The sequence below is a fragment of the Liolophura sinensis genome, chromosome 12, assembly GCF_032854445.1.
Source record: "Liolophura sinensis isolate JHLJ2023 chromosome 12, CUHK_Ljap_v2, whole genome shotgun sequence".
NCBI classification, from domain to species: Eukaryota; Metazoa; Mollusca; class Polyplacophora; order Chitonida; family Chitonidae; genus Liolophura; species Liolophura sinensis.
Window position 1 is genome coordinate 23,595,568 of NC_088306.1, and position 14,035 is coordinate 23,609,602.

A 14,035-nucleotide genomic window follows, 5' to 3' on the forward strand; every position below is an offset into this window, starting at 1 on the left:
GGCGACAGAAGCATAAAGTAACATGCCATGGAAATTTAATACTGCAAGGAACTGAAATTTATGCTTTATGAAAAAATTCACACTTTTAGATGAAACTCTTACCTTTGGGTTTGAACAAACAGAGAATTACATGGATTTGTCCCTCACAAATGCACCATAAAAAGGCTCCATATCTAACAAGTACTACACAAAACTTAACAGAGCTACAAAAATGGCTAATTTCTCTATATTACATGACTTTGAAATGCATCCATCTGTGTGCATACCAGGTCAATAAAGTCTTATGTACATGACTTCACCATTCATGCTTACTACAAAAAATGTTTTGATCAAAATCACAGCACAGAACATATTAAATCATATTCAGTTTGATTTAAGCATCATTAACATTTTCTATGGACCAAAATGGTTAAAATGAAATACAGGTAATTAAGATTCTCAAAAACAGCAAAGATTAAAAAGTTCTGCAATATCACATTATTCTCAAACTTACAATCCATAAGCTATTAAAGAAGAATGCATAATGAAACGTAATAATGGCAAGAAATGGGCAAATTTACAAAAGTGATTTTCACAAAACTCTGAAATTCTGAAATTTTACTTCTTTCCATATGATTGTCTGTTGCATTATCTGTGAAAGTTGCAAAAAAACTGAATGTCAGTTTTGTGAATGTAGCCTCAGGGCCCACACTTACAACACTTTGTAAGTCATATTCAGTCATAACTTTTTTCCTAATAAATGCTGCCTAGGTTATAGCTTCAACTTAAAAAAGTTTTGTGATAGTGGGACCAGATTTACACCAAAATTCCAAACACTTCAAAATTTGTTCTTAAAAGTTTAAAAAGTACACTTGAAATACCCATGTTTAAAACCTTGTGATAATTAATATAAGCACTGACTGGCCTTTGCATGTCCTCTATACACTAATAACTAAATGTGACAGGCTTAACCAGCTGGGGATTTGAACCAACAATCTCTGGGTTTGGTGTTCATGCTCCTACTTCTTGACTAAAGAAAAATTTCCTCCAGCATGGAGGTAGATAGAAATTATCAATCTCTCTGTTATGTAAACCATACCTGAAAACTTGGGTAAGTCTAAAAAGTCAGACCAGCCCTCTTGGGGTGGAACATTTGGTTTACAGAGTAATTCATTGTATGCATGACATATGTTAACTAAACCCTACTTTAATATTTGGGGTAGGCCTCATGAGGTAGGGCAGCCCTCTTGGGATAGAAAGTGTGGTTTACAGAGTAGTTCAGCAGGTTTGTCAGGTTGGACATGTACAGATCAGCGAACCGACATAGTCGACGCGTAAAGTACGTGGGATTATGGTACGTCCTGAACAGACTTCCGAACCTGTTGTTAAACAAGTCCTTCGTGAAGGCTCTGGAAAAAAAAAAAAAAAAAGAGTAACACAAAGTTGTGGCAAAGTATATCGGGAATTTCCACAAGTATGCCGTCCATCGATTTGATCAATTTTCTTGTGAATTTATGCTAGCTTACATGAATTTCCATTAGCGCTTTGTATCGTAATCAAGAATATTCCTATATTACAGGGATGAAAAAATCAAGTCTTACCTCGATGAATTACACCACAGCTGATAATGACATTAAACTTACGAACATTTTATGTAGCTCACTATATTCAACTTGTAACATTCAGATTGTTTAAAAAATGTAAAGTAATAGCATTTGTTATGAGAACAAGTAATATGAAAAAAAAACAACAACAAAAAAAAAAAACCCCAAAAAAGGAGGTTACTGAAATACTCATTTTGTCTGAAGAACATTTATAATGCCTTCAAAGCAATCTGAATAGCATCAAATAAAATATGAGAGTCAACAAAACCTGCCAGTCACTGCAACTACCAAACATCAAACATGAATGCAAAATGCCTTCATGTGGATGTAATGGTCATTTTAGTGCACATTGCACTGCAGCACCTGCAGTGCAGTCAAAGTGAGACGAGCGCATGAGTTATAGATGTAAACGGACAAACAACAAATGAGTGAAAATCAGTGCAGAAACTACCTTTATAAAAGAGACAATTTGTGATGCTACCCTTTGCCAGGCCCTGACTTGTGAAGACTTGGAAACAATCAGAAGTCAGCATGAGATTTCACCTAAACATGGGACCTCACTGATACTGCTATGTTAGACCCACAAGTCATGACAATCCAATGAAAGTAAAACATATCTCACCTCAGTTCATCTCGTTCTTTAACCCAAGCTTGTTGAATCTCTTTAGCTTGCGGATCATTATACACCTGGAGATAAAAATACTTTATATTGAACTTTCTTAATCTGTTGTTTGTTTTCGTTCATTTCCCTCTTTTTTTTTTACTGGTCTTTTTCATAAAACAAGTCACGTTAAACACAATAGCATTCTGATTGCATAGGTCAGTACATTGAAAGGGATACAGAATTGAAACCGATTGGCTGACAGTGGATAGGGTTTAATGAGTTAGACAACACTGCCTTGGTCACGCTTGAATAAACTTGCCCTACCTAAAATTCAGCTTAGGATAGCATAGCCTGGGCATGCCCAACTCTTAGACCAGTCAATCAGAATTGGTTCTGTATCACTTTAAGTGTTCAAACATTGTTTTAACTTTGAAAGGTGGCTTTATCTGTATGAACATATATCAAATTATCTGTGCTGCTGGATGCCCCTACCTGCATCTCTTCAATGAGATACTGTAACGCTGTAATCCATCTCACAGAAAACTTATAATCTTCTGTATTCAGCTTCTGAATTTCTTCCTGGGGAAAATGTGAATGAAAGGAAACAAAACTTTGTGAACAGTATCCACAGCTGACAATTTCTGGCATATATATGTAGGACATATTTTATAAACAAATGTTTTTTCTCTTGTATCAAATGTACCTTCAGTATCTTCACTTCATTTCCCCCTTACTTCCCAACAGCAGGTTATAAAAAGTGGTCAAGTCTGTTTCACAGCTGTAAATCAATACAAGAAGGTGTGCTCTGATGTTGTTAATTTTTTTTTTCACCATAATCTCGGTACAAATGATTATTATATGCTGACCAGAATATAAGCACTCTGGGTTAGTTTTATCTCCTGATTTTAACTCTGTTGATGATTAGAAACATATTTTGATGTCTTACAAATTTACATATTTACTTTAACTATTGGAATTACTATTGGCCGAAGAGTGTCTCAACCAGGGTCCACTTGCATGTAGCCCTCTTAAGGTTAAGAGCAGGTAACTACCATGGCAACCAGCACTGTAGACATTACATTACCATGGTAGTTACATCACCAGGTGGATGACTAAATTTGTTACTACCTATAACTGACCTCCAATTCCGGTATTATTGCTCCTGTCCTCCAGCCAAACTTAAGTGATGGATCCTGAAAAGAAACCACCATGAGATAACTAAACTGTGTCCTGTGTTCCAACAGGCATGCCACCGGGCACTACATGCATGTATACTATGGGACTAAGGGACATAACTCTGCACGACGATGTGTATTTACTTATACGCGCATAGGAATTATACTCAAGCCTTTTCAATTCACTACAAAATGACCCCAGAAAAATAAAGAAACCATAAATATATGAAAAATGGGCAAAGTTTATAAAACTACCTCATGCAAATTAAACAGTTAAGAAAGTAACACCAAGGACCGAGGTAAATATGTTTGATAAATGGAATCAGGGGTTAATTATCATTTTAGGTCGACAATTTTGAGCTAAAGTTCGCCATCTCGTTTGCACGTGCTTTAAAATGCTTTCAGGTATGAAGTCCATGGATAAACATCACAATGCTTACTCAATAAAATAACATTAATATCACTTACAGCCAGGTCACTGTAAACATGATCCCCAAAGTACAAGACTTCAGATCCATACCACCCTTTCATTTGTCGAAACAGATAAAAGTTACCCTGCAAACAAAGAAAAAGTTGATACAATGTGATACTAGGTGGGCAGTGACAGAGAATGAAAAACACCTTACATTAGCCTTAACATGAAATTGAAGACAGGAGTTTCAAATTATATCAAATTTCATCTTCTGTACATGTATTGTAAAATGATCACTTCATGAAAATAAGCATTCTCAAAATCACGTCAGAATATTCCCTTAGCTCTGTGTATATTCCCATTTGTTAATGCATGTGATGTTCCCTATTTTACCGCCAAATCTTCAATATGAAAAATTTTACAGTAGCTTGCTTTAAAGGGGCAGCAATTTAAAAGAAAACATTTAAGATCATAGTCAGAAACATTAAAGCAGATGGGCATTCTTGGCAAAAAACAGTAACACATATACAGACGATGTTGATATTTTGTGAAATGTGATAATTTTACAATCTTCATCCTTTTCACATGTTTGCAAGGTGTTTATTCAAGCTTATTCTGAAGAAATTATTCTGTGTTCACTGATGAAATCATACTTTTTGTGAAGTAGAATCTAACCAACATTGCTTTGTCTCCAAAATCATATTAAAAATGTGCATATATTGCACTGAAAGTTGCACTTTCATGTGGAAAAAGGTTGAAGAATTATGATATTCAACAAAAAAAATGTGAAAAAATTTGATTGAAGTTATCAAAAGTCTGTGACATAGCCTCTTTAAGTGTTCAACTTATTTTTGCCAGATGAGTTTATTACTTTATCACCATATATGTATTTTTTAAATGTTACTGGTGGTTTATGCAGTACCCATAAATATCTTAACCTTCTAGTGAAAAGAAGCATTATGATTAGCTGATCCAATCCTCTTGATGTCTTCAGTAGAGAACACCTTATACCATTTAGCCATCAGCATGCGTTACCTGTTGGTAGATTTCCCCTTTTTTCAGCTCAGACACCCTATCCCAGGAGAGGCGATTCTGTGTCTTGTCAAACAACCTAAACGGTCTGTGAGGAGAAAAACCATCACTGTAGTCAATCGTTTTATTGAAGAGCTGATTAAAACCTTTTACATTTGAACAAGAAAATAGATTAGATTTTACTCAACAGTTTAAATGGAATTATCTATGCTTGTCAGCGCTGAGTATGTATTACATTAGAGTGGTGTTTAAATTGTAAAATTATGTAAAGATGTTAAATGTACTTGAACAATTTCATGTGAGACATTAATAGTCATAACCATGTACATATATGACATTTCACATGGTTCTAGACCAAAAAGGGGTTCAGTTATATTTCTGAAAACAGTCCCCATTTATTGCTCACCCATATTAAAGCTTACAAAACATTTTATGTTCATGAAATTTAAGGATCAAGGCTTAAGCTAAAATTTATGAATATGAAATCAGAACTGCACAAAACACTGCACAAAAATGTCTTTTTTTTTGGCACACAGTACCTGGATGATTCGTTGAAGAATTTAGGTTTTCTTGCACTTGTGATGATGACGTCGAAGAGCTGTTCCCAGTCCTGGCCGATCATGTACTTCATTCCAGAATCTCTGCAGAAAAAGTGAGCTAAGTAGCACTATTTCATGTCAATGTCAGCACAGAAATTATGAAGTTATTACATAATTGAAACATCTGAATGTATTGATTCAATTAAATAAATCTAAAAAACAATGTAGAAAAAGCTAAGTAAAGGTGGTTTTTAATGTAATTTCAAGGGGGCCTACTTTATTTTCTGTTTCTTTTCACTTTCAGGTTAAAAAAAAAAAAACCTCCAACTTGGCTAAACGTGCAAATTCACTCAGACAAAGGAGAAACATAAACATGGACCAAAATATAACCTTGTTTGGGGGACGAAATAAAAAACATCCTATAAGAAGAAATATTTATTTTTGGAATTCCTATTCAAATAGTTTGTCTGCTTAAAAAGGAAATACCTACACAAACTGGAAACCACTGTTTGTGATCAGAAACAATTTCTTTCCGGCTGATGTTAACTTCATCAGCAACAACTTGACTTCTTCTCCTTTCTCCAGGTACAGATCTGTTGACACAACATGTTTCAATATGAACCTCATGAATGTTATGTACCAGTTTATTTTGTCCTTTTTTTATCTTTTTGAATTTAAGCATGCAATTATTATAAAAAAATGTTGCACAAGTGATTCATTTGTGTCACTAAAGATGCAAGCTTCATAAAAACTGTGCAATTTAGTTCTCTAGACCTCAGACCTCTCTAAGAACGTTTCAGAATATTGACTGCAGATGCAGCAGAAAAAACCTTACTACACAGACACTTACAACCAATGTTTATGACTAATTAAATGTTTAATCATTTTATCTGGCTGTCAAATTGTACAGAATGACAATTAGATGAGATACAGCAGCGCAAAATATGATCAGTAGATGTACATGTATCTTACCTAAATTGGACATGATTTGTCCATGTAGCAGACCTGAAGAGTGAACTCCTTGTACAGCATTCTGCAAACACACATACAGTTTACATGTATACACACATGTATTCATGTCAGATACTAAACATTCAATTCATAAATCAAAGGTACCGGTAAACAGTAATATCATCTTTTATTCAGTTTTCTATGGAGGCCAAAACTAAGACGTGTGCACAGGGAAACAACTGATTACCAATAATATGTACATACACAATATCAAACAAAAATAACCACATAATTAGTTCAGAATATGTTTCAGCAGGGATAAGCAATACTTATATAATCTGTTATAGGAAAGAACATGGGATACAAATGTACATATTTTTTAATTTATTTATTTGATTGGTGTTTTATGCTGTACTCAAGAATATTTCACTTATATGACAGCAGTCAGCATTATGGCGGGAGGAAACCAAGCAGAGCCCAGGGGAAACCCACGACCATTTGCAAGTTACTGGCAGAACTTCCCACGTGCGGCCGAAGAGGAAGCCAGCATGAGCTGGATGGAATTGGTGAGAGGCTCCTGGGTCATTATGCTGCGCTAGCATACTAACCAACGGAACCACAGAGGCCCCGCATATTTTTTTAATCCTTTACTGACTTGTTGAAAACCAGAATGAAAACCAGTTGTTACCTAAGGTTTAAGTAACTGCAGAGAGCATTAGGTTGTTTGAACACCTAAAGAAACTTACATGAAATTTCATTTTATATGCAATAGTGTGGTGTTACTGGCACTTACCCGAACATCATAGAAGACGTACTCTGGATCATACACAATGCCCTTCTCGTTCAAATGCTGCATAAAGAGAAGAGCACGCTTATGTGTTTTACGAAAATATAATGTTAAACTTTTCAAAAAGGACTATTTCAAGCAGACCTCAAAAAGATCACAATCCTTCAGCCATGTAAAGTACTTAACTGCTGATATCTTAAATGTACATTTTCCCACATCACTTTCACATTTTTGTCACATATTACATTGCAATATTATTCATGAATTTATAACCCAACTTCCAGAGATTATATACACACAATACATGCTTTTGTCATTGTATGAGCTTAAAATGTAGATTTTTTTTTATTTTTATCTAAGATGACTCATAAATCCTCCTAAAAATTGAAGAATCTCCTGCAAGATATCTATGCGCTATCAGCATGATAATTATCAGCAGACATGATAAGAAGGCATGGATGCACAAATCTCCCACCTCTAAGACATGGGCTAGCAGTGTCATCTCAGGTGGCGCAAACAGGTCCACTAGCTGATGCATCAGGCCCTGAAATAAAGAACAAACAATGATATGATACAAAAATCACCAGCCTCCACACAGTGTTCATAAATTTACACTGACTGTTCCACGGTTCATACACTGTTATGATTTCAAATGTCAAGGGCTTTGTAAGGCTTTTCTAAGCCTAAAATCCATGTTTTCCAGGCTATTTGGAATGGCTATTTTACAACTATACAAGCTGAAAGCAATATAAAGCCATAATCAGATATACCAATCAGTACATCAATTTCAAAGTTGGAAAACAAATTTTCCTTCAAGATACAGTCAGTATACAATATACAGTAGCTAAGCCTGGTTCTGTAATCTTAATTTTAGGGGGGTGGGTGAGTGGCCTACCCACACGCTGAACATCACTTGTCTTGAGTCAACAATTCCTGATATCGCATCCCACAGCATAAATTATCATTATATTGTAACATGATGATAGTCCATACAGCATCAAGGCAGTCCATATACATTTTTTTAAATGTAAAAAAACAAAAAAAAAAAACAAAAAACAAAAAAACAAACAAATTAAATGATATAAATGCCTTCTGTAAATATATAAATATGCTTCTATCACCTTAAACCTAAGGCTCCCGATCTTAAAAATGATTACTTCAAATTTAGTCAACGTCATCACAATGATGACTTCCCATCACGCAAATATTCATAATTCAACACACGTACATCCATTTCCATGCTGTCTCATGATTTGATTTGCTTTGATTGGTGTTTTACGCAGTACTCAAGAATATTTCACTTATACGATGGCAGCATGCATAATGGTGGGTGGAAACCGGGCAGAGCCCAAGGGAAACCCATGACCATCCGCAGGTTGCTGGCAGACCTTCCCACGTACGACCGGAAAGAAAGCCATGCTGTCTCATGATAATACATGTGTAAATAAAATCTTATACATTTTACACCTTGTCAAAGTCTTGCAGAGTTCAAAATATCAAACCCTGTAACACCTTGGGAGGATTTAAGCAGGGAGAAGTGGAATGGGAGCAGCTTTCCAATACTTACATGTACACTAATAGCAGACAGTCAGAATTTCCCTTTTGGCTTCAGCCAAGTCGACAGCTGGCTATCCAGTATGGAGATTCCAGTTCAAAGTCACGTGTGAACCCCTCAACAATTACACTAGTTTGAAATGTCGCCTTTCAAAATTCGGCAGATATCTCATCAACTCCCAGACATATTAGCACATGTGTTGAGACTTATACAGGACATTGCTTTACCAACTTCATTGCAGATTTTAGTGACATAAATTAAAGTATGCTGTGTAGCTTACAGTCCCATAGAAGGTGTTCATGTCAGTCAGTGGTACGTGTGTTCCCTCGTAGAGAGCTTTAACCTCCTCATCTGTGACAGGCTGGTAACCTCTAGAAAAGAAAGCACTAAATTCCAATACCTGCCTCACAAAACTTTAACCATTACTTTATCTTTTTGATCACAGCCAACATTATACATGAATGGCCCTAGTTATGTTGCACGATAGTATGGCAAAATGAGTGACCATGAAAAGACAGACACACAGCCACATTTTGCAGCTTGCTGTGGTTAAAAAATGTTTGTCATCAATTACAGAAACCCTTCAACAAGATCATGTGTATATTTGAACTACTTATTCTGTTGATATTTGTACTTATCAAAAGCCTAAAAGAGCAAAACTATCACACTATGTTAGACTCTGCACACAGCACATGCTGCATTCAACAGTTAAAAGATCAAATCAAGTAACCATATTTAACATACTGCATGAGTGTTATGCACAAAGCTTTGAAATATAATATTCAAGCAATTAAATTTACTTTATCAACATAAAACTAACTGATGACACTCCTGGAAGCCAGCATAATATTTATTTTCAAAGCTTCAACTCCAGTCAAATACCTAAATCTTCATATGGACTGACTGCCCATAAAATCACCCACCTGTATACTGTTCCCAACTGGATATTGTGGAAGGAATCTAACTTCATTAAGAGGCCCTAGAAACAAGAGATGCCAAAGAGCACAAATGAATCAGTTCATTACTTTCCCTTAGGTGTTCATTAAGTACCCAGCCAATTACCCACACCCCGTGCAAATTGCAAGTACAGATATCCATAGAGGCCTAGATGCGTAACAAAAGAACTTTCCACTACTAGCAGTTGCTAGTGGGAAATTCCCATTTCTCAGTTAGTAGTGAGCTGGGTTTTTACTGTCAGAAGGCAACATGATTTATAAGAAAAAGTCACAAAAATCTGTTCCATGAAGTTTAGCTATTTTTGGCCCTTGTCGACCCTTGTCCTGTGACGATGCTTGACTTCATGTCTAGAGTCTTCAGCATAGTGTTCTAGTGAGACAGCACTATAAATATGACAACATCGGACCTGGCCTGTAGCACGGAAGTACCGTAGTAATACAACTGAAACAATAATTAAAAGTCAAGACAACACTCGACCAGATGTATACATACATCAGTGAAGTATCTAACAGCAAGTTTATAAAGCATATCTTTTTATTTTTGTGATGCCGCACCACCGATATATCGCTATTCAAAGTAAGCAAAATTGTTCATGTTGAGTAGGTCGTAAGCTGTCATGTTATCAGTTGTAACCAATCAGACAGTTATTCTAACATAAAATTACCCACACCCCGTGCAAATTGCAAGTACAGATATCTATAGAGGCCTAGATGTGTAACAAAAGAACCTTTCCACTACCAGCAGTTGCTAGTGGGAAATTCCCTTTTGCTCAGTTAGTAGTGAGCTGGGTATCTCATCAAACTATCAAGTGCAAATTTATGTGTGACCCACAGAGTATACAATTACAATTACACCTTCCACGTTTTGTCTTTGAGTGCTATGGCTATCATGTCACCCATGTTTCATATAGCACACTGCCATGAGAAACATTCCTGTTGCACGTCTGCATTTATAGCAAACATGGCATTTCTGTTGCCTCATTCAATGACACTGTGTCATTTTTCTCTGCACATAGTATTGCGCCACTCATAATAGATTATTTTGAGTTATCTTCATTTTTGTGTCAATTTTTCTTTTTATCTAAATTTTGCTCTTCAGTTGAATTGATTGATGTTTGGTATTTAACACATAGAGCAATGAATGAATACAGTCTGACGTGGACTTGTTTTATTTTCCGAGGCAGAAGCGTGAACCCACAAGCTCGTTGAAAAATAGAATTTGTTCCTGTCAGCTAATATGTATTTAATAACAAATAAATATTCTGCAGTTCCGAGAATTAGGGATTCATTGTACTAGGATTTAGCAGAAATACAATACACTGTAGTGTACATTTTATTTTATTTATTTGATTACTGTGTTATGCTGTACAAAAGAATACTTATCCGACAGTGGCCAACATTAGGGTGAGAGGAAACCAGGCAGAGCCCAGGGTACACCCTCTTCCATTTGCAAGTTGCAGGCAGACCTTCCCACATACGGCCGGAGCTGTAGTGAACATGTGGGTAGTTACACTTACTTTTCTAACATCAAAATGAAGACCACGGACGGCGAAGTTAGGATCATATTTCTTGTGAAGGATTTCTTCTGGATACTGAAAACACACAAGATGAATAAACATAATGTTTCAATAATTGTATTTTCACATTATTAACCTTGATTTTACGGGTAGTAAATTTTTTTTTAGTACTGATTACTGGACACAGGCATAAAACTATAATCGGCGGATGACTCTGGATTTGAATTTAGTCTCCATTAGCGTGCTCATATTGACACTTGTCCACAGATAAGAAATTAAATTCATGCATGATTTATTTTCAGTTACAAATCTTTTTCTTGGGCTACAGGTTACAAAAATTTCATCTAGTTTGTCCATCACTTCAAAATAGTTGAAAGAAAGAAAAAATTTATACACGTGACCTGAGTCACATAACGATGTACTTTTAAGGTAAGTTAAACTTTTAACCACTATAAAATATCTCAAAGGTCATACCCGATACTGTTTAATCAACGCCTCAGCCCCCAAGTTGTACAACAAGTGATGAAGTTCTGGTTTGTATGAGGCCAGTGTGTAGTCATAGTCAAATCCATACACATCAATGTCCTCAAGCTTCACTTCGTTGTTAGCAAACACTGCAGCAGGGTTTACGCTTATTGGCAACTCTTTGGCTGAAAACAAGTATCATTTAAAACATTCCAACTACATGCATTTAGATAATATGCATTAACCACTGTCACAGTTTTCGTCTCTCTCTCTCTGCGAAATGTGAGAGTCAAGAGCAAGTGTGCTTAAATTTAAGGGTAAATTAATTCTTCGAGTACCTGTATCTTACAAGTACTTACATGCTATTTTATTGGTATTCAGAAGTCATATGCTTTTTTCTGAAATGTACAGAAATCACTGGTATCTGATATCGTATCTGGTAGTTTGATATGCAAATAAAAAACGCGCTGTAAACCATAAAATTACGTGTTAATTAAATTAAGTAACAATAATTTAACGGTCATGAAAGCCAAATCGTCCGGTTCGGATGTCATCACCTTTAATCCGATCTTTCCTCGCGTTGTACACTTCCCAGAGATCAGGCCTGCCTTGGCTCGTTGCGGAAGAACTGAAGCAGCATAGGTTACCTAAATTACTCCCCGAAAAACAAAACTTTCTGTGACACTGGAGCAGAACCCGACACCTGGCTGCCATCCTCGCTTGTTTTTAGCAGACTGCTGTCAAGAGCAGTTTCTGTTTACAGAGGGCGCTGCGGAGCGTGCAATTATCTGCCCTTGGATTGCAACAACAACGGTGAACAATCTTGCCATGTATATTTATATCTTGTGGATATGTGATTTAATTTTACCAACACAAAATTAACAGCGCCACCTTAAACGAAGAATGCTTATGTTTATACGATGATAGTTTAATAGTTTTTGAAAAAAAAAGACGCTTAAATCACGTTTTTCACCACGTATGCGCACTCAAGATGACATAACTCTTGCAAACTTAACTCTCAGGGATATTAGCAATAGTTGCTAGTTTTAAAGGTCAGGTTGCCTATATTTTTTCACCTTGGACACTAATTACTAAAAGTTATATATTCTCTTCGTGATTTTAAATACTTTATGAACGATCACCCATTAAAGCGACAAATGGACCGATATTGAGAATTTTCGCGTCAAGTCATAGTTATGTCCCTTTGCTGTGTTGACCGCACTTTTCCAGGTTGCGGTGACTGAAAACTACATACATATAGTAGTTAAATGCTTCTCATATTCTGATCATTAAATTTACTGGACCGAGATTCATGTATATGTAAGCGTGTACCTTCTGATTCACAAGTACCAGGATTCCTCAACCTTTTCGCATATGAAAGAGCAACTTTCAGTGCAATTTATGAATGTTTTTAATTTGATTTTCAAGACAAAAGTACATTGGTTGGATTGGCCTATTTCACGGCTTCACAAAAAGTATAATTTTAACTAGCCCTGGATAAAAGTTTTGCTGGGTCTCCGCTATCAGTCTGTACAGAATTATGCCCCCAGAAATTCCCTGAATAAACACCTTTGCAAAGATGCGAAAAGACTGAAGAATTACAGAAGCGTAATGTGCGTATGTGTGTGATGATTTACTCTGTGGATCATACCAAGATTTGAACTCGGTTCTCCACAACACAAGTACAGCTATCTATCAATAAAATTAATGGGGACTCTTCACTATCTACTGCTTGAATAGGAAAGCTGCTCCTGTTACACTCCTCCTCATTTAAATCCTTCCCTTCCCCCAAGACACATCCACGTTCACACACCCAGTGTTAAGAAAGTAGGTCAGATGCAAGCAAAGATCGCTCCCTGACATCACCCAACAGACGATAGCGAAGCGATAGCTATGGACGCAGTGATGAAGAGCCAGTTTTGCTGCGTAAAACTTGTTTTGAGAGTACGAAGATCCACTCTTCAGGTGAAGTGGCATACATTTCTTTGCTAATTGATGTACAAAATTTTGAATACTTTGATACATGTGCATTTAGTGTTGCTTGATCATTTTTCGGCGCGACGTAACCAGACGGGCACTTCACAAGTCATGTCACACAATAACACGACGCAGTCACAGACTGCACTCATATAAGTGTACCCTATAAATATTTCTTTAGTTCTCATTAGTTAGATTGACCATTGGTCTTGTTATTTCTTTGATAACTGTGGAAAATTAAAGCCTTCGAAATCTCTGTTGTAGATCATGACATCACTCCGCACTCATGAATATGAATGAGCTGATCTATTCGATGTCTGTTGGTAAATGATTTTATGTATTTCGCTGTGGAAAAATATGCCGCACTGAATTTATGAGAAATCTGTAGACCTGGGTTGGCATGATTACAAAGTTGGAATGTTTGTAATTTTACTTGCCGAATGTTACCGATGTTATTTGTTTTAATGTGTTTGTATTAAGCT

The 14,035-nt window shown here is 36.2% G+C and overlaps 1 protein-coding gene across 1 annotated transcript; it reads right to left on the reverse strand.

Moving 5' to 3' along the window:
* Positions 1-593: 593 nt before the first annotated feature.
* Positions 594-12,290, reverse strand: LOC135479809 (5'-nucleotidase domain-containing protein 3-like). Its single transcript, XM_064759715.1, has 16 exons — positions 12,134-12,290; positions 11,586-11,761; positions 11,112-11,186; positions 9,562-9,617; positions 8,919-9,009; positions 7,559-7,627; positions 7,090-7,146; positions 6,318-6,378; positions 5,836-5,938; positions 5,346-5,447; positions 4,810-4,894; positions 3,831-3,917; positions 3,327-3,380; positions 2,680-2,766; positions 2,206-2,270; positions 594-1,388 (listed from the first exon to the last, which is right to left on the reverse strand). Exons 1-16 carry the CDS (start codon positions 12,288-12,290, stop codon positions 1,187-1,189), a joined length of 1,527 nt encoding a protein of 508 aa, XP_064615785.1. The 3' UTR covers positions 594-1,186.
* Between the last annotated feature and the right edge of the window lie 1,745 nt (positions 12,291-14,035).